Source organism: Wasmannia auropunctata, unplaced genomic scaffold, assembly GCF_000956235.1.
Source record: "Wasmannia auropunctata unplaced genomic scaffold, wasmannia.A_1.0 LD336031.1, whole genome shotgun sequence".
Classification (NCBI taxonomy): domain Eukaryota; kingdom Metazoa; phylum Arthropoda; class Insecta; order Hymenoptera; family Formicidae; genus Wasmannia; species Wasmannia auropunctata.
In genome coordinates this window covers 370,518-398,402 of record NW_012026859.1, presented here as the reverse complement: position 1 = coordinate 398,402, position 27,885 = coordinate 370,518, and the positions used below count along the sequence as shown (strand labels likewise).

General features: G+C 39.9%; 3 protein-coding genes across 5 annotated transcripts in view; 2 read left to right on the top strand and 1 right to left on the bottom strand.

Annotated features, from left to right (window-relative positions):
- The window catches only part of LOC105452473, a 43,409-nt gene that overhangs the window by 3,204 nt on the left and 12,320 nt on the right, over positions 1 to 27,885 (bottom strand). The window contains exons 3-4 of the mRNA XM_011693592.1: positions 1,040 to 1,537; positions 403 to 948 (exon numbers count right to left, since the gene is read on the bottom strand). Coding sequence (XP_011691894.1) covers positions 403 to 948; positions 1,040 to 1,392 — 899 coding nt within the window. The 5' untranslated portion in view covers positions 1,393 to 1,537. The remainder of the gene's footprint in view (positions 1 to 402; positions 949 to 1,039; positions 1,538 to 27,885) is intronic.
- LOC105452468 (janus kinase and microtubule-interacting protein 3) lies at positions 5,297 to 25,198 on the top strand. Of its 3 annotated transcripts, none has more exons than XM_011693582.1 (14): positions 5,297 to 5,435; positions 6,348 to 6,539; positions 6,979 to 7,332; positions 7,522 to 7,795; positions 8,110 to 8,223; positions 10,128 to 10,217; positions 19,002 to 19,091; positions 19,301 to 19,423; positions 19,737 to 20,063; positions 20,210 to 20,431; positions 20,626 to 21,453; positions 21,655 to 21,744; positions 23,341 to 23,476; positions 23,798 to 25,198. In XM_011693582.1, exons 2-13 carry the CDS (start codon positions 6,358 to 6,360, stop codon positions 23,362 to 23,364), a joined length of 2,718 nt encoding a protein of 905 aa, XP_011691884.1. In that variant the 5' UTR covers positions 5,297 to 5,435; positions 6,348 to 6,357; the 3' UTR covers positions 23,365 to 23,476; positions 23,798 to 25,198. The 3 variants fall into 3 exon arrangements, with proteins under 3 accessions (XP_011691884.1, XP_011691883.1, XP_011691882.1); XM_011693581.1 differs by having other exon boundaries at positions 21,655 to 22,211; XM_011693580.1 differs by having other exon boundaries at positions 21,655 to 22,271.
- LOC105452469 lies at positions 25,450 to 27,467 on the top strand. The gene is made up of 4 exons (XM_011693583.1): positions 25,450 to 26,275; positions 26,585 to 26,731; positions 26,829 to 27,306; positions 27,373 to 27,467. The coding sequence occupies exons 1-4, from the start codon at positions 26,060 to 26,062 to the stop codon at positions 27,387 to 27,389; spliced, it is 858 nt and encodes a 285-aa protein (XP_011691885.1). The 5' UTR covers positions 25,450 to 26,059; the 3' UTR covers positions 27,390 to 27,467.

Sequence of the window (27,885 nt, the reverse complement as noted above, 5' to 3'; positions counted from 1 at the left end):
TTCACAAATTACAGAGAAACGTACACAAGTGTTCCGCTCCAATTTTGATGATGAAATTTGAGATAAAAGTTGTATTTTTCAAAGAGACATTTCTTTCCCGCGCCCCTAAGAACACTTATAAAGAGAAACCATAAAGTACGAGTATATCTAAAACTCATCAAAATCGGAGAAAGACATTTACGTGTATTTCCTTTTTGGACACAGCCAAATATAATTTGATAAGAATGATAGGTATATAGCTTAGTTCAGACAAAAGAAACGAAATTTGTTAAATTTACATTTTATGCAGCTAACAGAAGACACAAGCGTTCCATTTCTTTTCTTTTTTCTTTTTCGTTCCAAAAAATCATATCAAAAAAGATGTATTTTAAATCACGAAAAAATTTCTCATCGACTACCAACCTTCGTTGTATGTAGTTCTGTCGTACTTTCTTATTGACGGACCTGACGAGATCCGCTCCGGTGAAGGGCACGGGCGGTGGCGGCGGTGCCGGTGGCTGCGGTGGTAGTTGCGGCACCGATTGAGCATTCGCGGAGGATTGCTGCTGCGTTTGGAGCTGCTGCGACTGCGACGGTTGCGGCTGTTGCTGCGGTTGCTGCTCCTGCGCGGTTCCGCCGTGCGGGCTGGGAAGCTGGGACGTGCTGGCCACGGGCTCGCCCACGGCGACCCAGGTGCTGCAGGACCTCGAGGCATGGTCGAGCCTGGCGTGCTCCAGCAACAGGTTGTTGCGCTGGGCAGTGTCGAGCGCTAGAGCGGACACCGCCGTTCGTAGGCCACCGGCTCCGGCCGCGTCCGGGCTGGGAAGCTGCGACACGTCGCTCGTGCTAAAGCTCTTACGCAGCCCCAATGCCGACGAGAGTACGCCGCAGCTGCGAATCAGTTCATTGCATCTGCGAATCAGTTCGTTCTCTTCCTCGAACCATAAAATCTCGGGAATGTCCGCCGGCCTAAATGCATACATATAACAAATAAGGGTAAATCAATTATGCGACAGCCGTGTATCTCTTCGTCATGCATGACAGCGATTGTAATACGAACCTGTTACCCTGAATCTGCCGGGAGTCCGGTTTCGGTGAGGGTCCCCGTCCGGTGAGTTGCGCGTCGCTGTAGGACTTGAAAGTGACCAACCTGTTGGCGCTGCGCAGATCGCTCGCGATCGACGACACGCTGAAGAGCGACAGGTCGGTGGTTACGCTCTCGTGACTCGGTGAGCGCAGCATCCGCGAGGTGACCTGCAGAGCCGGGCATTGTGTGGTCGTCAGACCACCACCGCCACCGCCGCCGCCGCCACCACCACCGCCGCCTCCGCCACCGTCACCGCCGCCGTCGCAACATTGCGCGCACATAACCGTTGGTATCGGCGAAGCCGATTTGATTTCGTTTTCGGACATTTTGCACTCAATATCCGTTCCTTTATCTACTTATCTTCCTTTTCGTCGGCGCTTCGACCGTCCCAATTTCTCTCGCGATAGCTTCAGCCAGCTTATGTCATGCCAAACGTCCGACGTTTCTTCTCCGTTTCCAGAGTACAGCAAACTGCATGTAATACACAGAGGACAGCTTAGAAATAGAGATGTAGCAAAACCAGGATAAGAAAGACTTAATTTTTAAACAGAAATCTTTACAAGAAGCACTTAAGATTCTATTATGGCGTCCATGTTTGATTACAACGTTGGAAGGAAGAAATTTTATCAAATCGTTTTCTGATATTATATACAAATGAAAACAGTGACTCTTTTCATATATGTATAATAGAAAGATAGATTCAATACATTGAAGATTTCCTTTTTACTTTATCAATTCACGAGCTAAAAAGGAAATTATTGTATAATTTATTTCATCAATTAGATGTAACATTTGCGACAAAACTTCTATTCTACTATTTCGATATAGATACGTTATAAATAATACAAATTACAACTTCTCGCTCCCACGTCATAATTTTATATGCAGTGACCAGACAGAGGTATCATCTACAAATATATACCTAGTTTTTGTCGCACGCCAGTGTACTATTATTGTAGCTTTATTTTATGAAATATGTAGTATAAAAGTAAGTATTTATAGCCCGAAAAGATAATTATGGTGAGACTGTAATGTTAATAGATATTATGGATTACATATGATACCACATTTTGCCGATTAATATATGCAGAGAACCTGGAGAAACTATTATCTAATCGCTAGCCCTTGATCTAATCTGTAGAGCTGGAATGTGCAAGTAAGGTGCTAAACGCCTTACTTGCAACACCGTCACCACGTGGGCGTGGTGAAGTATAGGTACATCGTTTCGTGATGTATACACGCCTATGATATGTACGATACAAGAAAGCGAAAGCTCATGTACTGTTATAAGCAATTTTTTCAGGATATGACTATAACAAAAGGATGTAATCTAATAAAAGTATCCAAATATATAAATTTTTTTTTAATATCGATTTTTTTTAAATAAAATATGAAATATGTATACACAGAGATTTTCAAACACAATCGATTGCAAACCGCAAAACTTTATTCTTTCTGCGAATTATACTTTTAACGCGCATATAATTGAAGTATAATTAAATTTATTTACTATTGTACATAAAATCAAATAGACTTGATTTTTCTTGAAAAATGATATTCGAGTTGTAATTATTAAAATATTTCATGTCTAATACTGGCGAAAGTGCAATAAAAAAAAACGATTTTTTTCCTCGGAATTTTTGTAAGGGACAATTATATAAAGACATATTTTTTTAAACAGTCTGTCGTTAAAATTAATTTTCCATATAACAAGCACATTCAGAAAGTTCTAAAAATTTCCAACACTTTCCCACTTCCCCCTATCACCTTTCTCTCCCTCCCTCTCTGCCTATCTATTTCTATCGCTATCTCAGAATCGATTAACTATAATCTGAGAGTTAACTTTTTTTTCATTCTCCTTTCTATATTGTGGGAAAGAACAATTTCGAAGCCGCAGCTAAGGTGAAACATCGTTGCAACTGATGTATGGACATCAACATAGCTATGTAATCGATAATTATGTATTCTCTGAAGTCAAGGTTCAAGAACTTTTACCTAAGATTGATATTTCGATCTGCGCCTTCATCAGCCAGATATCGACTTTCTCGGCCACTTAGTGTACCCGGTCATACGTGTCACCCGGCGCAAATCGAATAAATTATCATATGTTTTTCTAATCGGCAAATCTCTCTCTAATATCAACTTTGATTAAAGATGCTTAGAAAGTTAGCGCAGCCTTTGATGCATATTTGAAACGTCCTAATTTAACGTCATATAGAGAAATACTATATTAACAAGAATAATATATAAAGGAATAGTAGAACAGTTTATGGCAGAATTAAATAATTAAAAATATTTAATGTTCTTTGCTTTTTTCAAATGAAGAAATGTCATATTTTTAACAGACACGAAAATCATATTATAGAAAAATTTTCATTCTGATTGTTTGAACTGTTCATATTCCAGTATTTAAATGTCTTTCCATTAAATTACTTTCTATAAAATTATTCACTTGTCATTGAATGTAAAAAGATATTAGAAACGAAATTTATATTCTTGAATTTTTTTTCGATATTACGATTTGATTATTTCACGCTTTTTAAAACTCCATTTTTATTTTACAGTTAATTTTCCCATTGTACCATTTTTCTGCAAATTTATCCTCATTAATAGAAATATGCGAGTAATTATACTCTACTTGACTTGCCTCCGCAGTGGTATCCTGTACACTAGACATAATCATAAACTAACTGTTATGGTAGAGCAACTACGCGTTACGAGCTGCGCTAATTAAATGAGACTACAGACAATAAGTGCGTTCAGCCGATTTATATCAACTGCGTTAGAGTCGTGCCTCCTTTTCGGAGCTGATTTTCATCGCGATTATTAAAGCGTCGGCTGTGCAAGCTCGTCGGCTTGGATGGGAGACCCCCGATAACGGCAAGTGAAGAACCGGCGCAGTTCTATAAATACGCACGAATATTCAACACTCTCGGCGCACCTAATGTATCTCGCACTGTCAGCCACATGACGACGCGTTTCGCCGCGCCGAGGATGCCGCCGTCGCGAACGGCGTGTCTGTCAAGCCAGCCGGCTGCGTGGCTGCAGCGGAGTCAGGAGGAGAAGGCCCCTTCAACGGCCCCGGGAACGCGAGGAAGATGCGGCGATACGTGCCACACGGAATCGCCGGCGGGAGCACGTGAAAGGGAACAACAACCACTGTCAACACTCGCCCCGTTCTCGCGCGCGTCGCGAGCGCGTCGAGCTAACGTCAAAGAGACGACGCGATTGTTTCCCCTGGGCTCTACGGTCGTCGATCGTAGCTCGGGCTCGCTCACTGCACAGGCGTCGCTATCGATCGATAGCTGGCTGCTCTCCTCTAGTTTCGCCGCACCCCACGCGATTCGGACCTCTCTCGCTAACCGAGCTAACGGCCGATCCGCATCCCTTCTAATTCATCCCTTATCAGAGCAGCGTGGGACGCGGACCGGGCCTAGGGGCCCTGAGCCACTTGATGGCGACGATTTGTAACGATTATCCCCTCATTTGCAAGGGAAATCCGTTGATCTCTTTTAAGTATATATAATAAAATGTAAACTAATAATTTTGCTTTTATTTTCTGACGCTTTAATCACAATTATTCAGACTATTATAGGAGTACCGACTGATTTAGAATAAGACAAATATAAGTATTTCATAGAAAACAATTAATCATTTATAATACACAAATAATTTAATTTATATTATATGTTTTTAACTACAATTTTAAATAGCACTTATCATGGAAATACTATGTGAAATATTTTAATGTAGAATATACAGTATAGTTTACACATGCATTATTGGAGTTGTATTAATTTTATTTATACTTTCGAATAAATATTTTTATATTATGACATTAATTTAATAATGTTATCATTTCTTCCTCCTTAATTCCCTTCTCTTTATCAGGCAATCAGCAGTGTTTGATGTGAGGTCGATTGAAAATGGTGACCCAAACTTTCACTCTCCATATTAGAACGTTCGCAACAGATGATAATCATTATCATTTGTATCCATATACAAATTTTCCGATTAGCTTATATTAAAAATGCGAAAGATCTCCCTTTCCGATCCAAGTGCTTTGTCGAGAATGATCACGACCAAGTTCGTGCAGACGAAAGCGGACATGAACGGCCAGTTGGTCAAACTTAGAGTGGGTGGGCGGTAGACGCGGCGAGGAGACAGGAGAGATGAGAGCTAAATAGAGCCAAAGAGACGAGATGACGCGATTAGCACATATAGCGACCGCAGGCCATGGCGTAGTTCAGGCCCTCGGTCTTTCTTAGTTGGCGACGGTGTCTCTCGCGAGGAGGATTCGCCGCACCGAATCCAACAATATACTCGGCGATTAGTCGGTTAAGATATTCTTACGTCCTCACGAAAAACGGTAAGTAAGTTTCTATCGCGATTCTTGTTCGCCATTCTTTTCAGCTTGTTGTGGTTGTAAAATGGAACAGGGCGTTTCCAATTTCGTCAAATAAATATAATAAGCATTTAAAAAAGTATTACGTGAGATACTCTAAGCTGCAGTTTATTTCGCTTATGTGGAATTCCGTCCTCATTATCGTTGCATGGCTTTTAAAACGTTTAACCGCTTAATTAGAGAATCCGTTTAATTAATGAATCCGCCATTGAAAGGAAAGGCTCGCTTGACCCTACGTACTCTCTAAAATAAAGGCACTTAAGATAATAGCATTACTGCACATCTTGTACCAATGTACCAATATATTGGAAATAATATCTATATTCTCACAATGGAGAATTTATTGTTCCACTTTGAACAATTCTATTTCCAGCCTTTTAATGAAAATACCATTTCCATTAATTGTTTAAAATCTAACAAAATTAAAAATGGAAAGCTTTACATACATTATGTATATATGTGTGTGTGTGTGTGTGTGTGTGTGTATGTGTGTGTGTGTATATTTATATTTATATACATACTATATACATTTATAACAAAGCTTCTGTAATTCGGACTGATACAATAAAATAATTCGCTCAGAAAGAATTTTAAACGTTAAATTTTTGGTTTTAAGTTTTAAAATTTACAAAAGCAAAATGTCAAAAATTATTTATTAATTGTATTATTTTTTTAATTGCAATTTGATATTTTGCAAAATAATTTGTATTACTATTTAAATGCGATTGTTTTCCAATTGTTTTTAAGATTGAAAATGGCTTTCTTGTGGCTCTCTAATTACATGCGCCTACGCTAGAAGATCCAATATATACGCGTATATATATAAACGTTTGAACATGAAGTTTATAAATACCTGCGTTTTTTTTTTTTTACCAGCGACGCGACGATGGCAAACTCCTCAGAGGGAGACACCGTCAAGCCGACGAACACGAACAAATCAACGACTGGAATCAACATTCTCGCACCCAAGGAGGGTGCGAGAAAACGACGACGCTTAGAATCTCTGACAACGAACTCGGAGATCCCTGAGAAAACGCAGCGACGCGACGAGTCGTGCAATTCCTATGCGTAAGAATATTTCGTGATCAAATCGAATATCGTATGTAATAAATATCTACAATCAAAATTAAAAACTGCGTCAACGATATAGCTAAACAAATATATTTATTATAAAAGTTTAAATTATGCAAAAAATAGAATTGTTATGCGAGTATTTTCATAATTTCTTAACGAGTCTCAGCGATAAAAATATTCTTTTAATTTAAAAAATGTTTAGAAAAGATAATTTGAACTGTAAGTTAAAAATACACTTGTATGTTTTATTGTAAATATTGAAAGCAAAATGTCGGCAATTATTATAATTATTGCTATAGTAATGTCCTGCATTTAGCTGGAATTTATGATTCGCGTCTAAAAAAAATATGAGTTTGATTCAATCAATCAGAGATTATTTGAAATTAAATACGTATTATAACGCATGATGCAATTTCTTACTTTTCACTCTCAGTGAGGCAATCAGCAAAAGGAAAGTTGAGCATATAGAAGACAAAAAGGACTCGTCATTACCACGTCTAAGAAAGAAAGATCAGGCTGTGCCAATAAATCCGCAAGATGCTAGAATGTCACAATCTTGCGAAACTGGCATGGGAAGAAATGACGCGACTAGATTGAGGAAAACGATACAATGGCTCGAGGAAGGAGCGCGAAGGCTACGCGAGGACCTGGCGAACGCGCGAACAGAGCTACATGAAGAGCGAAGGGCAGCAAAAATTGCCAAGAGGGAGTTCGAAACTGCCCTCAGAGAGGCCAAATTTGCTGAGGCTGCCAAGTATCAACCGATCATAGCCGAATTGAAGACTAGGTAAAATTCTTACAAACGTAAAGCTAAGTTCTAAGTTTTCAATTTTCCATTTCTCACGATATAGTTATTTCAATTCTCAAGCCTTAGTTGACAAATGATCAATTTGTAATTCACGAGATTTGAATCCCGAAGACTATATTCAATTGGCGCGGTATTAGAAAAAATACTGAAGATGATATTTTCTTTCAGGATCGTCCAATCTGCGTCGCCATCGCCGTCGCCGTCGCCGTCATTCAAATCGGATCCCGTGAAAGACGAGAGTCACAAGCGTGAATTGTCAACCCTCAGAAAACGTTTAATTGACGCTGAGGGCACGATACGAAAACTCGAACAATTGGTAAAATCGCAAGCGAACACTACTCGCAATATCAATGGTACTTCTTCCTGCGGCGATGCGCGTCGTCTGGAAGCGGAAATGCGAAATCTACGCACAGAAAACGAGAAACTCGAAGATAAATTACGTGTAAGAGCAAATCTCCCCTTAAATCTTTTAAAGCTTAAACTTTGGAGAGACGTCTAAATTTAAATTTAAAAAGTTAACTTTAACGGTAGATATGGATCACCTTAATAATAAGTATAGAAATGTCTGCGAAATTTCCGGTTTTTATTTGAACAAATATTTGACGTTCTTTTTTGATCTACTAAGAATTTAATCGGCTGAATTTTCTTTAATTTACAACTTTCAAGCAAATGTCTTTTTCGAAACGCTTCGTCTGATTTATTGATTTATTACGTTCATGATAAGTTTTCGCTTGTAAGAGATATTTTTATATTTAGATCGCTCTAAATGCCGAGAAAACTCGCATCGCTGAGATACGAGCTCAACGGGAGAATCACGAAGCTGAACTTTCCGCATTGCGAAAATCACTTCGCAGCGAAGCTATAAAAATGGTAAGCGCACAGTTTAAGATATCGGAAGTATCAACAGCACCGTCATTAAACGGCTTAATGGCTCTTAATAATTATACGGGCCGTGTTACGTTGCTCGGAGCAAGAATGCCGAGTCGTATATATCGAGGGCGATTCACCACTCGGGCACATAAAAATATCCGCCTTCACGAATGCGAAAGCGCTAGCGTCAGGCACGAGACTCTTGCGAAGATGCTTATTAAAAAATTATGCCCCGCGGTATTGGTCTGCACTAACTAGAAAAGAGTCTGTCCAGGATGCATCAGTGCGGTCTGACGGTATACTCGGACAAAAGTTTTACCGACACGGCCGAAACGGTTTGCCATAGCATCGACGAGAAAGAATGCCCCTCGCTGTGCGATTACCCAAAATGATCACGAGTTTCCCACGCTATTCTTGGGCCCCGGAATTTCGATGTGATTCAACAATTTGCAAATTGCAGGGCAAATTGTACGTGCAGCAACGAAATACGGAAAATTACGCGTCATCTCGAAATATTGGTTCAAGCAATGCGATTTTTAAATTTAATCCTTTCGGTGCTGATATGAATATGTTAATAATCACTTGTCCAGTCGCTATACAGAAATTGTGAATTTTTGCGAAAATGAATTCTTTTGTATTTTTTTTCTTTTTTTTATTCTGTTATCTCAAATACATCAAAATATAAAAGAATATTTTTGGTAATGATTCGTTTCTTTTTCGAATCGCAAAGGATGAGGATTTCTCTTCTTGCAATGCTTTCCAAGTTGTCAATGCAATTTTATTTTGCATTTAGCTTTATTTGTAAATTAATGCATCGATTGTATATGAAAACTCGCTTCCGCCAATTTATTCTAAGCCATATATCTAATTTCTGCCGGTACCGCGTCCAAATCCGCATCGGAGACGCTATATTTAATTCCAAGATGTTTATTCGCGCATTCGTCGGCTCGCCGTGTAGCTTGGGCAGGCACTTCCCGCTTCCTAGCATGCCACATTGCGGTCGAAATCGTGCAAGTTGCCTACCGCATTGCCGGCGCGCACCGGACTAATACGATCGCGACCCGATTCTTGGCGAGCAGCCAAATATCGGAGATAACGAAAAGAGACTCATGAGTCGCTTTTAGCATGTGGAGCGACCAAAAATGAAGCAAGCAAAAATGAAGAGTTGTGAATCTCGTTTACTGAATGAAAGCCTAACTCAAACGCCATGTAGATTCGCGGAGAAAATCTTGCTGATCGTATTTAAATGGTGCAGTTATTATAAGAAAATAGAATAATTTAAATTAAATTAGATTTAAAAATATTAATGCAATATATCGATTGCAATGTAAAATAAAAGTCATTTTTGCCTATTTTAACCAACCTAAAAATAGCCACAATTGTAGCTACTATTGAGGCGAAAATGCCAATAGAGGTATTATCAGCCGGCGCTCGTTTAACGCGTGCAGCCGTCACGTTCAGATCGTAATCCGATCACGGTAATCATTGATTTAAAACTTCCGGTTGCCAGATGATTCATCATTCTCAGAAATCGTACCGGTATATCGCGCGACCGGAACAAAATGCGCTTGTACGTGCAAACGAGCCGGTGAATGCTTAGGGATATCGACGGCGGCGGATAACGCGCGCGCGGCGTTTCTCTCATCCCACACCTGTACAGACAAGGTGAAGGCAAAAAGGCCCCCGGGGCCTGACAAGCCTGACTGAGCGCGATGGGACGAGGTGAGAGCTCGAAAGCGGTACGAAAGGGACCGATCGCTTGCCCCTCCCCTTCGTCATCGCCGTGTATCCCATTCTTCGTTGCGATCGCCGGCGATGTTAATTTTTCTCATTGCAACTTTCGCCACACGTGTCCACGCGCGAGAGATCCGCCGCATTCAAACGAGTTTCGCGGATTTTTGCAGATGGATGAGTTGCGTGGCAAGAGCCGAGAGATTGAGAAGCTGTCGAAGCTCTTGAAACGACGAAAGTTGGCGCCGGCGGAGCAGGAGATGGTGAGTATAACTTGCATTTACCAACGCGTGTTTCCGCTTCCGCGAGAAATGTCGCGGATACGTGGAATACGATAAAAAAAAACCACGTTCCGTAATGTCGTACAGGGTATTCAATAATAGCTGCTTAGATAAATCGTGCGCGCGATTTCATTTTTGTTGAAATTAAATTTTTTATTTAAAATAATTGTGATAAATGCACATTATATTTTTTTTCAAGTTTTCAAAACGTCAACATTACATATCATGATAAGTGAATTTCAAAATAAAAATTCTACCTATTTATTTGAATTGATAATATTTTGTAAAGTTAAATAATAAAATTTTGTGTGTGTGTGCATTTATAAATTTGTATCTCTAAAATTTGCCAGTCTTTTATTGCTCAATTTATTTTTCACTGCTAACATTATATCGCAATACTGTTATAAAAAAATACTTCAATTTTTTTCCAATTGCTTGTAATTAGTCTGCTTTCAACATTAAGTTCTCCATATTGTAAAAAAAAAATCAATTCCAATTTCGTTGCAAAGATGAAACATAGCCTACGATATTTTATACATCACATCCATTTATTCATAAAAATTCTCCAATGATTCTACTGCTCGAAACTATTTGGGCCATTCAAAAGAACTAGAAGAAACATTATAAATTAAGATATCCTTCTAATTTAAATATTGCCGCTTCGAATATTGATATTTAAACGATATGTTTACAGCATAGAGCTACAGTTGTTTTTTTAATTGATCGTCTATCACGAACGAAATGAATATCATCAGTCGCTTTTGTCTCATTCTTGCCAAGGTATCTCGCTCGGAATTCTTCCTTATTCCATTCATTCTCAGATACACGCGACGGCAAAGAACCGTCGTGTGAACAGTCCAACGGTTCACCCTGAGGACCGTACCGGTGCACGCGATTATCATATCGTGTGACTTCCGATGTAAGTTTATACAGCGTCAAGTTCCTAGAAGTCTTCGGCACGGACACTCGGTTCGTTCAGAGTTGAAATCAACGCCTTACACACTCGATCTCTTGCCATCTGTCCTAGTATAACAGTATACTCGTGCTAAAAATGATTTTTAAAGAATACCTTCTCGCAAATCGGAAGCATTCGCGTTTCTCTATCACTTCTTTTCTTTGTCAGTCGCTGTTCCGGGAAGCTACAGAGAAGTAGACTAATGACTAAAAAAAAAGTCATTAGTTGTTGGAATTACGTCATTGTTAAACGCAAAGCTGTAGGTAGGCTTGCCGATGCGTGGAAGGTTAATGAACCATTATGTGAAGCGATACTAAAGTGCGCTTAAAACGATACCGCGCTGCTTGAGGCGCCTTAGATATTTGGACGTGCTCCAAGAGATGCGCTGACAACGTTATACAGTCGCCACTTTTCGGACAGCGGTCTTTACTTTCGTCGAAGCGTTTAACGATTCAACGAAGCCATTACAAATCGCTGAATCCGATGGATATTTCGTATATCTTGATGGTTCGCTTTTAGCCGAGGGTATATACACACAGATATCGTAATATCCGCCGGGTCAACGTACCGGGTCAAGACGACGACGTCGCAAGACGATCCGCGGTGGTCCGCCGCGCGCGCATTGTGCATTATACGCGTCTTCGTCATCTTAAAGGAACTTAAAGGCCATGCGAGCGAGCGGTCGCCGCTAAAAGGTTGTGTAGTTATGCGCCGCACAATATAATTGACACCCTTTCCCGTCTTATCGCCGCTTAATCGAGCTAGCTAACGGTAGCGCGGGATCTACAGAGTAAAAGCCGTAAAAGCGACAAAAAAAAAGCCACGTCTTTTCTTTGGCAACGGTTTCGTGAACTCTGATCTAAAAAAGAAGAAATGGAAACACGAGAAACGTTTCACCTATCTCGAATCTTCTCGGTTTCCAGTCTCGATCCTGTTATACCTAATACTCTCTCCAAACACTCTCCTTCTCCCAAAAGAAACACGCAATCTAACAACCCTTATTGGGACACCCGTTTAAACGTTATTTCTTTTAACATGAAAAACAATAACAGAAGCTATTGATAATAAAAATTCTTTCCTCCTTGTCCCAAGAGACAACATGCTCTCTCAATTAAACGCTGAATTAGCGAATTTGTCAAAGTCACACATGATTCTAACACGAAGATAACACATGGGAGGGTACGCGAGCGCATTGTCTCGCGTCACACCCTTTGACGAGGAACGAGGAAGGGCAGGAGGGGAGGGGAAGGGAGGGGAGAGGGAGCAGTTATGATCCTAATCTCACGTTTCATTGTGTCTCGGGCTTAAGTTCCTGCCAGGTCAGCAAACCGTAGATACGCCTGTAGCTTTCCGAATGGAATGGAAGAGAGGAACGGGTCCGCGCTCGCAACACGGCTCCGCGCACAGGTAGCGTAGAAGGCCCCCGCGATTATCGGAGGTGCCTTCAGTCTGGTCTAGACGTCGGCCGTGCGCGCACCGTTCTTCCGACGTGTCCGCGCCACTTGTCGTTCCCTCCCCCTCCCCTGTGCGTGCGTGCGTGCCCCGGGTGTGACGCACGTTCGAGGGATTCTTCGCAGGATCTCCGGTGTATCGTTTATATATTACCAGGTATACCCGGCGTATACCCGACGTCCCGATACTTCCCCCCCGTTTCACGCCCGTTATATGAATTCTCAACATCAACGTGCGCTTCATGGGGTTCGCGTGGAACGAGGTAAGGATTACGATCTGTTTCTTCCTTGTCTCCTCCGTTTTACACGCGATTATCCGTTCCGCGGTGTCCGTTAGAGTCGACGCGGTGCTTGACATCGCGCGCTTCCTTCAAGTGACCTCGTCGTTTACGAGGTGATTTTAGATTTTGCACTTTAAAGAAACTATCACTTGAATGAGAAAGGTAAGGGAGAAGAGATTGGCAATTATAACGTTGATTTATAGATTTTACATCTCAAAGTGTCACGCGTGAAAAGTAGAGAGTGTCACCAGAAAGGTAAGGGAGAGAGACTAGCAGTTGTAATTTTTAACCTTTGCGCTACTATGGTGGCTTTCACCTATACGTTCATCATACATACGAGAAATCACCATAGTGAAAATTTCCACTGCATATATGTATTACAATGTGACATTACAATGATTCATCGTTCAGACATGTTATGAAAGAGCGCTTCGTTAGGAGCACATCGTTAAAGAAGAAACTTTCAGTGATGTTTTTTTATCGATTTTTCAGTAAATTCTACTAATGTGTTGATTGACGATGCGATAAAATTATATATTTTAATTCTATACATGAGAATAGTTTTCTACGAGTATAATTTGTTACGTCGTATAACGATAATGCTTTCCATTCGGTTTCATCGTCACGAAAGTTGATCGCTGCGTGAGATGTTAAAAAATATTTAGCAATAACAAGACGGCGAACTGCACGATAAGAGTATTATTTTTTTTTACTCGTTTTGAAGAATATTAATTACAAATCGCTGAATTAAATCTACCGAAAATCACCAAATTTTTATCTAAAAAAGGTTGCAAATGAAACGGAATAAGAAGGTATATCGGTCAAAATAACAGATGCAATCCTCCTCGTAAAATAATAAAAACTAAAGTAACGTAAATAAAAAATAAAGTAAAATAAAATTAGATTCTATTACCTGTAAGCGCGCAATTCAAAATTAAAACAAAATCGCGAATATTGGCACCTCTCAGGGATTCCTATACAAATGTTTACACTATTCTGCGTGAGCAATTGACTGTGACAATGCTCGCACTCATCGAGATTGAATATTTTCACGCGCCTACTCCAGTTTCACCGGCGCCTTCTCTTGTCCCTGAGTAGAAACGCGAATAGAACGCGGAGCCGATCGCGTTCCCAGGGAAATCGACATAAGTTGCGTGTCGTCGACGTACCGTGGGAACGATCTCGCGATGCGGGTCGCGACGCGAGAGGAAAAATAAAATAGCAGAAAAACACGAATGTGCCGTATGACTGTAACAATGGTTCCCGTAATTGAATTATTTTGCAAAGTCATTTTGCGGAATAGAGAGTGGATCCAGTTAGACATATGCACAGTTGTGAATCGCGGCACGCTTCTGGTAATGCCTAATGATTCCGTAAGAGGCAATTAGCTGGAAGTAGGAATCCTCGTAGGAGGCATTAGTTTTCGACTAATTGGCAGTCGTTACGAGGTTAATGCAAGAACTGTTGCACGGACTACCGACAATGTGCTCGTTGTTGCTTTGGAAGATTAACTGAAATAAAAAGATTTTTAATATGTTCACGAATAAATTTAGAACAATGTACGCGCGTAAATATATAAATGTGCCAGTCTCACAATGTGATACATCATAATGTATTCTGCACGAGAGATTAATATAGCTGTGCCAACCGTTAATCCTGTCGTTTTGAAGAGCCACAATAGTAGCTTTCATCATGTACGAGGAATTATAGTCATTGCGTGTATAAACGCGTTGCAATAACTTATCATCGAATCACTTGGGGATAATTTGTAATTTATATAAATATATTGATTTAATCTCTGAATTAATAACGTATACGTTTCAATAGTGTTCTTCTATTTCTGTGGAAAAGAAAAGAGCACCCTTAAATTAGAATAGCATTTTGCTGCGTCGTTATATACAGTAGCTTCACTTTTAACTCGTTAGTTCCATAGATTTCTCAAAGATTAAGATCGAACAATCGGAGTGAGAAACGTTTGCGATTTTGCAAGAAACGGACGAAGATAATCGGGATGGCTAACAGGCGAGACCGTATTATAGTATTTTCGTAGCGAATTTCGCAAATCCGTTGAAACGTGTCCGCGCGCTCGCACGCCCGTATATAACATCCAATGCGGATGCCCGCCGTGTCCCGATGCCGCGTGTAGGCACGAGCGGACACGTAAGTATGCCTTAAGCACTTAACTATCTACCATTGTCCTCCTTTGAGGCGGCGCGCCGGGATGAATTTCAATGACTCCGCGACGCGTATAAAAGAAGCGCGAGAGTCTCGCGAGAGAGAGAAAGGCGGCAGCGATCCGTCGCCGATACCGGCTCCAAACGGAGCTGTTATTTCACCGGATGCGCTTCCTCGCCTCGTCTCAATTGCAAGTGGAACGACCCGCGCGCGCGCGCCCGCTCATCGCGCGCGTTCTCCCTTCGATTCTATCTTGAGCCTTCTAAAAGATCAGCCGAGATGAAACACTCTCGGAACGAAGAACGGCGACGCGGCGCCGGTAGGCAAGTAAGTACCTTCTCGACAACTAACGATACCGCGCCACTCTCGGTGAGCTACTTCGCAGAAGAAAGTTCCCAATCCCCCTTTTGCCCTCTCCCCCGCGCCGCCCCGCGGCAACCGCAGAGATACGAGCGCGCGGGTCGTGATACATCGGTGCATGAGAGCGCACATATATTAGCGCGCAATCGAGCCCGCGGTCACGTTACCGGATCGGATCACCTCAAGGATCGCCGTCGCGGTTTCTCTATGTATGCCTACTTTAACAACACCTTCGCTCAACCTCGCCTCCTTTATCCTTGACTTTATAAAGAAATCCGCGCGGGCGGAACGCGATGGGAAGAATCCGATCGAGAGAGATCCGGGCGAGCCGTCGTCTTTCTGTAACTTCTTTTCACGATGAAGTTACCCGCTCGCGTAATCGATCGCGCTTCAGGCAACAGCCGAAGAGGCCTGTCTCTCTGAAGAGGTCTGTCTTCGTGACATTTTGCGCATCTTATATACCGTTCTGCTGCGATCTTAACGGATGAGAAGTCGAAGTGATCGGACTTTTAGAGTTTTTCTTAAAAAAAATAAAATAAAATAAAATAAAATATAATTGATGGCAATCGTCATTGGGAACCCCCTGAGGGATTGGATCGAAGTCCAAGTTCGTGGTCAAGCCGCAAACACGATGTGCCTTGGGCACCGCATCTGTGCGGATGCATGGGTGACGACGGCGTGGGAGAGACGCGCGCTTACGTAGTCTCTCTCACGTCTACACGCGGAGTGCTATGTAATTCCAATCCAATCGTTGCGGTCACGTTATTAATAATACCTGAACAACGGTGGGCGTAGACCGTGCAATTAGTAACTTCCTCTCTTGGCGTAAGAAGTTACGAGCACGCATAGGAAGAAGGACGATACGTTATGTATGTTATGCGCGTTTGGCACCCACGGCACGTCCTTCAATAACGCGGACATTTCGATTTTAACATGCGGGTCGGCGAGCGCGAGTAAAGCTGACAATGAGAGCGAAAGTCGCGCTTCGAGCGCGACAGACAGCGGCATGAGGGCTTGGCAAGAATCGAATATAATAATAAATCATAAGCGAGCGTCGTGTTGCGGTGGGCGCGTTGAAATAAATATACATGACGAAACTATCTATTTTTCAGATTTTTACTTTGTACGAAAAATTTTATTTTTTTAGTTTAATCAAAATTGCAAAAAGTTTTGCATCAAATGTGTTTTGTTTCAAATGGTATATTCAAGAAAATTGAAATTTAATGAGTTTTTTTTGTATAAATTTTATTCTAATATTTTTTTAAAGTAAAAAGTTTGCGTTGATCATTGGTTTCATGTTGCTCCGACTAAAGTTTATATAATTTTGTGTACAGTATATATTTTACAGAATAAAAATTATTTTTACTAGATTTAAAAAAAATATTTCGTATTTTTATAGAAGGAATTCTCTATGCTTGCATATAAAAAAAAATCATCTATTTTGGAATGAAATAAACTCGATACGTAAATCTTTATCGCGATCTGGCAATCTATCTAGCAGCCGAGGAGCAAGGACCGATTGCGTGTACCACAAGGAAGTTTCGTCGATTCTTAATAGACGGTAGTACATTAGAAATACGCAAGCCATCCGAGAAACACGCAGACGGATTACGAGATCGTAAGCGGAGACGATGCGGTGAAAGTGAGATTAGGTACTGTACGGGATGATGGTACGCGTGGATCGAGTCAAGATACCGCACGCGAGATTCCCATAGGATATTCCAAATTCAATCTGTTCGTGGAGTGAACGAATTTATAAATACATAGACATATTCTCGTTGTATTATAAAATTGTCAGACATGTGAATTCCTATTATAAAGATGTCATGTTTAAATTGGAACGGAGAATTTTTTAAAAATATTTTCGATATACTTTAAAAACATAACGATCAATGTAATGTCAAATATTCGGACAATATAGCGGTGTAAGATATTAATAAAATGGTAGTAAATAAATGGAGATAAAGATTATTATTTTTTTGTAGCTCCTCGCTTAATTTTATACAATATTATATAACAATTTAGAATACCTCTCTTCATAATTTTTTTTCACAGAAAAGAATGTTATAAAAAAATAGCTGTACTTTAGGAAAAATAATGTATAATTTATAGCAGTAATTTTTCTATTCAATTATATGAAGAAAATTACTTGTTGAAGTTATTAATTATGCACTAATAATTAATCCTTCTGAGATCCGTGAAACGCGATCCAAGTCTCCGATCCATCTTTCGGAAATTATGATTTTAACAGATATCTAAAAGAAAAATAGGTAATGAAAGTCTTATTTTCACTTAAGAAAGAGATCGAATTATTTATCAATATTCATTAACTACTCATTCACTGGAACGTTTTAATTGTTGCTAAATTAATTATTATGTAGAAGTCGAAGAACCCGCGAGTTAAAATCTTCACGAGAACGAGATATCCGCAGCTTCGGAAAAAAATAGCGCTGATTGCTTCTGCGCTCATTGAAATCGCTAATTATTTTCAACGCGTGTCCCGATAACTGTACACCAGATGTCGAATAAATATAAGAAAACGTCGGGACAAAACAAGACGAGACGAGCGGCGAAGCGCGGATAACGGTAACGCGTGACGCGCTCGTTTCACCTGTCCCAATATGTCTTATATCCGATATAGTCGATCCCCCTTGGCCCGCAAGAGAGGAGAAACGAGCCGGTGTAACGAGCGCGCGCGTGTCCAACAATTTACATATATGGCGCAAAGTGCATCATCGCGCGGTGCGGCAAGTGTGCAAGGTGCAATCGCAGGGTTCTCTTCTTCGGGCGCATCTCTTACGTTCGTGTGCGCCGTCACACACGAACCGCACGTTGATACCCACCTGAGGAGGAAGGAAACTGAGAGAGGCCTGCGCGGCTGTATGTCAGGGGGCCAAGCTAACGGTCCACCCAGACTCTCATCGGGACTCTCCGTAATCCAATCGTTGCAACGCAACTCGCGTCTTGCTTTTCTCTCCTCTTTTCTCTCCTTCTCTCCCCTTATCAGCCGCCTTCCTTTCGCGGCTCCCCGGCTCGTTGCACATATGTCGCATCGGACCGTGACGTTCATCCGGAAGACTGAATTCACTGAAACGATCGCGATAGATTTCTGCTACTTCCTTCCGAAGAACGCCAAGAACGATCAGTTCTACCGGCTCTGCCGAAACAAAACCGCAATATTATGCTCCTCCTATTGAATTCAATGACTTCATTTACCTCGCGTTTATTCGCTCGAAAATGTTCCATTGTTCCATTGGAATGGAATAGTGTCGGAATATAATTAAAAATGCTTAAAGATGCTTTAAATTAATATCATCTTTTAAATCGATTTAATGTTATTCGTATGTTAATTGTGGAACTTTTTAGTTTCCTCTCTTGCGTCCTAATAAAATCTTTGACATTTAATTTTCTCGTTCGAAAAATATATTTTTATCAGACTTTGCTTTAACGTAATACAAAAAAAAAAAACAGAATCTATTCACCAACAGCAATAATTGTTAATGATGAAAGCATCCATTAAGGATTAATTATTTCCATGTTACAGATGCGGAAGTTACGGGGGAACGAGGGGAACCAACCGATACAGGCAGCATCTCGCATAGAGAAGAAAATTTTCAGAGATGATGGTCACATGGTATATAATTCTTGAACGCAACTTTTTTACTAATAATCTTCAATATACAAATGCATGTTCGAAATTACTTTAAATATTCTATATATATTTCAACTATATATTGTTCTATATACGTAATTATTTATTATCATTAATAATTTCCCACAATATCTCTCATCGCGATATAAGTGCGTAATGACATAAGCCATTAAGGTGGGGTATCCTTTAAGGTGAGGTCATATATGCGCGCAATAGAATCCGACAGAGCCATAAATGAAATCGAGGTCGAGCGCCTCCGTGAACTCGCGCTTGAACAGCAGGAAGTCATCGAAATACTTAGACAGGCAGTTAAGGTAATGGAATTTTCTTAAGGAAGTAGACAAGTTGAAAATTCTTTAAATATAATTTTTTACTTCTTGTAAGTTTTAAGGTTTCTAAAAAGTTAGAATACTAAAATTATTATGTTTTGGGTTTTGAAAGAAAGATATTTCAATCTAAAATTTATGAACTTTTGAAAAGATACATATAAAATAAGAATGTAGATATCTTAATTTGAAAAAAGGTATTAGATTATTAAAACAAATTAAATTTCGCATTCTAATAAAAATAACCAACTCTAATAGAAATTTGAGAAATATAAAAATGCATATTTTTCTGTTACTCAAGGAGAGAGAGAGAAAGTTGGAGCAGTTATCCAATAAGAAAAGGAAGGAGGAATTTTATAAACAGTGGTTAGAGTTAGAACCGGTAGCCGAAGTGGATGACGAGGAGGATCATGAAGATGATGACAGCGCTCTATCGAGCGCCCCGTCCTCGATGTCGCCACAACCTGGGGGCTATGGTCAGTGGCAGGGCAATGGTGTCACTAGAGAAGCGTACGAAGCCGTTCTCGTTGAGATCGAAGAGCTACAGTCGAAGCTTCTTAAAGAGCAGCGCGAACTGTCGCATGCCAAGATTCAAATTTGCGACTTGGAGAAAGCACTCTTGCAAGAGGTAAAATTTTTTCGCTTATAATTCTTGGCAATTTTTTTCAGTTAAGTTTTATAATATAGGATAAATCTAATTTAGGAATATCAAGAATTTATAATTTTTAATGCATTTGAGAGTTTTTATAAAGAAGGCTCTTTTGTGTTTCACAGAGATGTGCCGATCGTGACAAGGAGTTGAGTGAGCTGAACGATAAGCTTCGAGCTGCCGAAGAACGAGAAGCCGCACTTTTGGTGGAGCTCTCCGAGATACGAGAGCAAAATGAGCTGCTGGAATTTCGATTGCTCGAAATGGAGGAAATACCTATGCGCAAGGACAGTCCCGACGCGGTGGACAGCGGCATCGTCTCACCGGAGCCGGCCCACACGAACAAGGTGAGCATCCCTTTCGAATATACGTTCAAATATAAAATATTAATCAAATATAAATATTATATAGCTCCAAATTAATTAGTACAAATGAAAATAATTTAGTCACTTGAGCAATCTCTTTATTGTTGATCGCTGGCAGTCGTGCGTGTACCTTCCCTCTATTTCTTGCAAATGCAACGATTGCAATGATATTTCAGGATCATTCAATCAACAAACAGAGAAGTCGCGCCGTGGCAACCGTGATACCCTACACGAATAACGCTACAATAAACTCTGTGAAATCCACGTCACCCGTGTTACCGCGAAAGCTCCCGTTGACCCTTCAGGAGAGCGGCATCTTCGAGGAGGAAGAGGAGGAAGAAGATGAAGAGGAGCGCGACGTCGAGTTCGCCAGCCGCGGCACTCAGACGGAAGCACCGTCCGGCGAACTCCTGCAGGAGGTGCAACGTCTCCAGGAATTAAGGGCTCGAATTCAGGAACGAGCGGCCAAGATCACAGCACCGGTCTTCCATCCGATCGATTCGTCCAAGATCTGCTTCGATGTGTCGACAATGGATTCGATAGTGCAGCTGACCTCCTACCAGGAGCGCGTTCGCGACCTCGAGGAGAAACTCGAGACGTACGAGGAAGTCGGGAGGAGTCGGGAACGAGAAAAGCGGCTGTCGAAACAGCGGGAAGAGGAGCTGTTGGATGAAAACTATAGACTTACGGAGAGAATATACTGGTTGGAAAACGAACTGCGGACTGCCGGCGCGAAATGTACCTTCGGCAAGAATAACAGCGGAGATACAGGCGAGACAATTGTCGTACAGCAAGTGAAGAACGTGGACCAAAGTAAGCACCAAGTTCCGGAGGATGTACAGAACTTGGAAGGTGTAAAGGATCAACTTAAAGATGCGAATTGCACGCGCGCTGTTCAAACCATAGAAACGTACGGAAATTACATGTCTATAGAGTGCTCTCGATGCCAAGATAAGGACAGATCCGACCAACAGATCACTCTGGGTGCTCAACACAATATCACGGTACGTAATTTATGTTAGATTAATCTAACTTTTTTTTTAAAACTTATTTGTCGATTTGATTAACATAAATTCTATGTTATATTGATCTTTTTTTAAATTTATTTGTCGATTAAATAGCATTAATTCCATTGATCTGTAATAGAGATAACCACATTTCTTCTCTAGTTCAATGGAAACGATTACTATACCTATATTTTACAGGATGAGAGGGAGAAGGAAGACGAATTGAAACTCAGTAAATCCGAAGAAGCGGCCGTTATTGATCTTACCAAAAACAATTCAGAAAAGAAGGTTAGACGAAGACGAGTTAGGAGTAACGAGCGCGAGATACGATCCGTGAAAACAGCAAGAATGACAAACAGATTCGTCCGCGACGTCTCCTTCGGGCGAAGAAGCCATCCGTTGGTCTTGTATCAGGAAATTTGCGTTTAGCTATACGCCGCCGCTATGTCGAATCTTTAACAACGAACTTTCGTAAAGACGGGCGTGATTTAAAGATCCGATAACATCGCCTAGTTAACTTTCGCTGTAATTCCCCGTTTTCACACCGAAGAAAGTTGTGCTCGCGCGTTATAATTGAAAGTTGGTGCCTGCCCAAGTTGCACGTGTAGTTTTTGAGAAGCTGGAAGGAACCTCCCTCGCGATAGAGGATCGCGCGGAAGAAAGCGCGTGTTCTCCGGAGCGACCAGGGCTTCCAGAAAATAGCGGCGAACAGAAGAAAACCGAGGTCGTGGAGAAAAAAAAATGTGGATGAGGAGGTGAGGAGGAGAAGGAGAAGGAAAGCTAACGACTGCATACCCTACCTTACGTCTTTGAGTGTACGTATATGAGACAGACGACCGACACGAGCTCAGTTTTCTTTGGAAAATACGAAAAAAGATGCAACTATTAAACATGATAGCTAAATGGATCCAACAGATTCTGCAAGAAATTTTTTTGCAGACATTTTGGAGAATGTTTTCGGTAAATTTGACTGTCTGAGATACTGCTAATATTTTGCTTGCTGGAATATTCTAGCGTTACAATTTTTTTTTTATTTTTTTTAGTTATGCTTGTGATATTAATATTTTCAAAATTGTCGCGGTAATAATAATAATCATATTTGCATTTTTAAATTATCAAATTCAGTGTATGTAGACTCTTAATTCTTCTATGTATTTTGATTAGAGAATATTCATCGAACCGTTCAAAGTACTCCGATTACATAGCTATTTGGACCGTAGTAGCGCTTTGTAGCACGTTTCCGTCACGGCATAGTCACATTATACATTACGCGTTTGTTACACCAGTTGGTGATGGTAATGATATTATGCTTCTCTTCTCCTATTTTCTTCATCTGTCTCATAGGAATTAATCGCTATGAATGTATTCGTAAAAATAATATCCATAGCAGGCATTAATTTCATTAAGAATACAAAAAATTGCTTTATTTCAAGAAAATAATACGCACTGAAATTTAATGTATAGCGATATTACATCTTTTCGCTACGTTTAAAACATTACTGCTGCTATATAGCGAATTCGATCACCACAAAATACCACACAAAATTTTTTAAGCAATTACAGTCGCCTTTTATTTAATGGACAATTTACGTGATGATTATCTTTTATAGCGAAATAATTAAAACTCTCTCGTACAGCACAAAAAAATTATAGAAACAATCCAGAAATATTTCATTATTACCAAGTATTGTGGAATAATATCTTTTACAATATTTCTTTAATTAATATCGCTATAAATTGCTGAAATTGCATGTCTTTCTACATACAATGTCTTTAAATATTTTACAAAATTACAATGTTGCTGTAGTATAATTGAAACATTTCTGTGCTGTATGGGAAACGCGATGTAAAGCTCATGCTTCACCGTGGGTGTACTTTACGCAGGTGATCTATTTTCGCTGGAGATAAAGGCGAGAAGAGGTTCTCCGTCGTCTCTCGTCGTCGCAGACTCTGTCCATCAGCCCACGAGTTCCACGGAGGAGTCAATGAACCCGTGGGTGAAACCCGCGGCACAAACGAGGTAAGGTAACGTTTCTAAATGCTCATTAATATTAATAAGCGGCGAATCGTAGTAGCTTCCCGGGCGACTCAAAACATGAGCTTTAAATTCAGTTCGTTCTGCAAATTTGACGCCGATTTATGTCTGCGTATCCGATATTACTCATTCGCAAGTAAAATAAGGACGTGCAAGATAAACATGGCGCAGAGACACATTATGTACAACGATCGGTTGACTTTGAGTCCGTTTATCTACAATTGATCTGGCTTCGATTCTCTCATTGATTTTGAATCGCAAGCTCAACAGCTCGATCACATAAATTCTTTTTATGACTTGTTACAGGACAATACGGCTGGCGCTGCTTGGTGTGCCCAAGTGACGATCAGAAATGGTACGTCCTAGAAGTAAAAACGAGGGCGCCTGCGGATCGAGTGCCAACCTGAACCCTCGGTTATGGCGTACTTCACCTCTCCACGTCACGACCAATCTTTTCGTACAAGCTGTGAAATCAAGTGCCAAATAAGCCGTAGATTATAAATATCTCTCCCTCACACGCGAGCGTAAATTACATAAAGCGTTACTGCAAAATAACTATAACGAAAATAACTGTAACCATGCTTTGTAATAATTATTACAACATGCAATAATTATTACAAAATAATTGCAAAATAATTTCACATATGATTCGAGACATTTGCGATCGATTGCATTTTTTTTAAGAGATGGGGATACGCCCAGAGGAAATCAGATTGAGAACGACTGCGCTAAACGGACGTGTCCTTGTTAGCGACGTATCAAATGTATCTCTGACTCCCTAGTGCGTCTCTATCGAAATTTAAATTCACGTTTCGATGTAAATTTAAATTTGATACGACGAAGGGAAAGGCTACGCACCTGTTGGCTAATTTGAGATGGCACACGTCTCGTGTGCGTCACAAATTGCCACGTATGATACTGTTCGTGATACTGTGCATACAGCGATCTACAAAGACATGTCTGTGCAGTGCCTTTCGCGCTGAGAACAAAGATTCTATAGTGTCTATATCAACGACTATTGGAGATTGTTATTATATTTCCGTTCACATTATACACTGCGTGAAGAGTCGTTAGAAAGAGTAATTGTAGGAAAGTAATATATATATATACACAAGAAATATATAGATTTCTCAACAATTCACTCTACTTCGATATCTTCTTCTTTTAAGTTTTTTCTTTTTAAATCTTTGTACGCCGATTTTATACGCGATGTAAGGCATATAATAGAATTGTATACTGAATTAAAGCGAGATAATTGCTACCTTCACCGTAGGATAATTTCATCGAATCTTATCGAAACTTAAGCTATATAGGCTTGCGTGTGTCTCTATTATATATCTGAAAAATATATACGTATACGCGCGTATGTATGCTTCAGCATTTAACGTTCATTGCGTATTAAGTGTGAACAATGTGTTTCTAGTCCTACTTTTCGTTCGATCGATTTTGAACATATAACGAGCGTGCCTTAGCATGTTGTATCGATCTTGAGTGATTTGGTAGATTTTAGTATCTTTCGCAAGAAGTGTGTGTATACCCAAACGCTTACCGTATTTATGCTGTATAAATTTTCGAAGCAAAAAGCGATGCGATCAAGCCTGTTCCGCTATGGCTATTTGCCACGTTCACAGGTTCGTTTCATACTTAGAATTGATTTTATTCGTCGTGTGTGTATCTACAAGAAACGAATAAAAACTTGTCCACCTATTTTTCTGTCTCTTTTATTACTAAACTGCTAATCTTTAGAACGAATAAGCTAACTGAACATTATTTTATTTAAATAGAATTTCATTCAAACGATAATAAAACGACAAATTCTACTTTATTTCTTCAACTAATCTGTCATCATATTTTGTTAGCAGATTCCATTATATTTCTGCGAACAAAAAGATGTAGATTATAGTAGACACTTTAAAATATATTTATTGGCAGATTTGATTGTCTGAATATGCTGTTACTTGTAATACGTTCTTGCTGCTATGTTTTTTGAACAGAGGATTTGGACGTGTTTTCAGGGATTTTCGTCTTGTCGGGCACTCGTTTGCCATAGGCGGTAGATGCAGCGACGCCCATTAATAAGGATGGCAGTGTACATTCCATAAAACGAACTCTCTCGACGAGTACGTTACGTCTCTTCTCCAACGAAGCGTTTCTCTTCTCGTAACTCTTCAACATTTGTCTCCAATAACTCGTTTTATTGATATTGATTTCACTTGCAGATCTATCTATATTGGTATTCGACGCGGCGGCTGTTGATGTTCTTGAAAAATCAGCCATCGTTCACAGAAAATTTTGACAAGCTGAGACTAGGTTACTAGACGAACGTTAGACTTACATCGTGAAGTGTCTTCCGTTAACTATTAACATCGCAGATAAAAATCCTTCAAATTTCGAGTCACGATGGCGCCGGTATACGCACCGAAAGAGACATAGCGGTACGAAATGACAAGTGACATGGCGATATAAAGTGAAAATGGCTCGACATTATCGGGACTCGTCGGAATCGTCCGTGTTACCGTCGCGCCGTTATTACTTCAGATTAGACCGAATTTATTTAAATTAAACACGATGGAAGTGATAGGCGATGCGAAAGATGTCGCAAGACTTCGTCCTCTTGCCATCGCGATTCCATCGAAGCAAGGTATTGTGCTGATGGGTCGCGATTCTTCGCCAGGCACTACGAATTCGCGATCCGAAATGCCCCTTTGTCCTGCATATCGCTTATGCAAAGAGTCGAGAGGGCCTTATCGTCCGCCCATGCTTGATACCGAACATGATCAGCAAGTAGGTCGAATTCAGAAATCAAATCTGCAATACGTATTTCTTGCTTTGTGTTACAATATAATTTTATAATTTCTTTTATCTGTTCAATTATCAATAAATAATAAGAAAATTTAATTTATTGTAAGTAACGGACATACAAGCATTTAGAATTTTATCTTAAAAGACGACATAAAGAAGCTTTAATAATCATCGCAAAATAAGTAGTGATTTTTATTAGAAAATCAATAAAATGTTCAATTTAATGTTTGCACATATGTGAGTTCATAATTGTCTGTTAGTCATTAGAAGGAAATAATAAATTGCTAACAGATCACGATGCTCCATGATTTATTGCAAGCAATCAAGGAAGCTGCGTTAAGATTGATACAATTAATCACGAGCGTAGAAGTGCGACGGAGGAAAGACGCAGATCCTCGAATGCACAATCCTGATTCAGGACGATACGAGAGTAGTCAAGTAATAAAATTTTTATTCTTGAATTTATTATTGTCACACTTACGGTAAAAAAAAAATTGAAAATAAAATGGCATTAATTGAAAATAACTTTCATTAGCCGCGTAGTCCTGGATCTGAATTAATCGCGACTACGTCCTCCTCGGTTTGTGCACTCTGTGGCGTGTCGCTTCACCTGGAGGATTCTTCGAAGGAATCGAGGCGATTCGTGATCGATACAGAAAGAAGTGATGATTACAGTCACGACATCTCATCGAAACATCTTGATTTTGATAATATTTTGAAAACGATCTATGAAATTTCTCTGGCTGCCGAAAAGCATAAAAAAGGCGATAATCTTTCTATTCCTGGAAGTGTATTAGACTATTTTTTTTCCAAAGAGAATGATAGCATTGACATGCGCGCGAAAGGACAAGAGAAAAAAATCTCTTCAAAAACCCAATCGACTGATACAAGTGAGAACGGATTAAAGTTGTTGTTTGTACAACAAGCACCTTCCGACAGAACCACGAGTCAAATACGTCAAGATGAGCCTCAGCGGAAGTATGACAGTGCAAAACAAGTGCCGAAATACGTTAGTAAGTAAGAAAAAAAACAGGTTTTATCTCTGAAAAGAATTTCTGTCACTTCTCGTATTTTACAAGGACGGATGAAGAGATAACAGGTACTATTTATAAGCAATCATTGTTGTTTATGTGAAATAGCTAACAAACGCAAAAATAAAATCAATGAATCGTCACATCAATGTATCGTCAATATATCGTCTTCAATTTCCTCCACCCGAGATGCATCGACGCTTACTGAGGAAATGGTAAATCAAATTTATTATTCATACTAAGAAAATTGTTCGAGAATAACTCTTTGTCTAGTTGAGAAGGAATATTTCCTATTTAAAATCATTTGGAAAATAGAATGCGATATAATAAGAAAACTTACGCAATAGCAGTTTTTTAAATTGTAATTGTATATCGTAATATGGGTAGATATTTCAATATCTTTTTAATTTTAAAGATAAAATATGTTGTAAAAAATCGTAGTTATAATTAAATTAATAATAATAATAATTAATTGTACGGAATTGTTTTCAGCTCTGTCCATGCGCATGTGGATTGCTTGTGAAAAATGAAAGCGAAGTTTCTATCAATCCAATGCCTATA

Excerpts from the sequence above, each read along its gene's own strand:
- LOC105452468 (XM_011693581.1), top strand. The coding sequence starts at position 6,358 with ATGGCAAACTCCTCAGAGGGAGACACCGTCAAGCCGACGAACACGAAC. Across the intron at positions 7,333-7,521 it reads ATAGCCGAATTGAAGACTAG|GATCGTCCAATCTGCGTCGC; the intron begins GTAAAATTCTTA and ends ATTTTCTTTCAG. Across the intron at positions 7,796-8,109 it reads AACTCGAAGATAAATTACGT|ATCGCTCTAAATGCCGAGAA; the intron begins GTAAGAGCAAAT and ends TTTTATATTTAG.
- LOC105452469 (XM_011693583.1), top strand. The coding sequence starts at position 26,060 with ATGGAAGTGATAGGCGATGCGAAAGATGTCGCAAGACTTCGTCCTCTT. Across the intron at positions 26,276-26,584 it reads ATACCGAACATGATCAGCAA|ATCACGATGCTCCATGATTT; the intron begins GTAGGTCGAATT and ends AATTGCTAACAG. Across the intron at positions 26,732-26,828 it reads GACGATACGAGAGTAGTCAA|CCGCGTAGTCCTGGATCTGA; the intron begins GTAATAAAATTT and ends AACTTTCATTAG.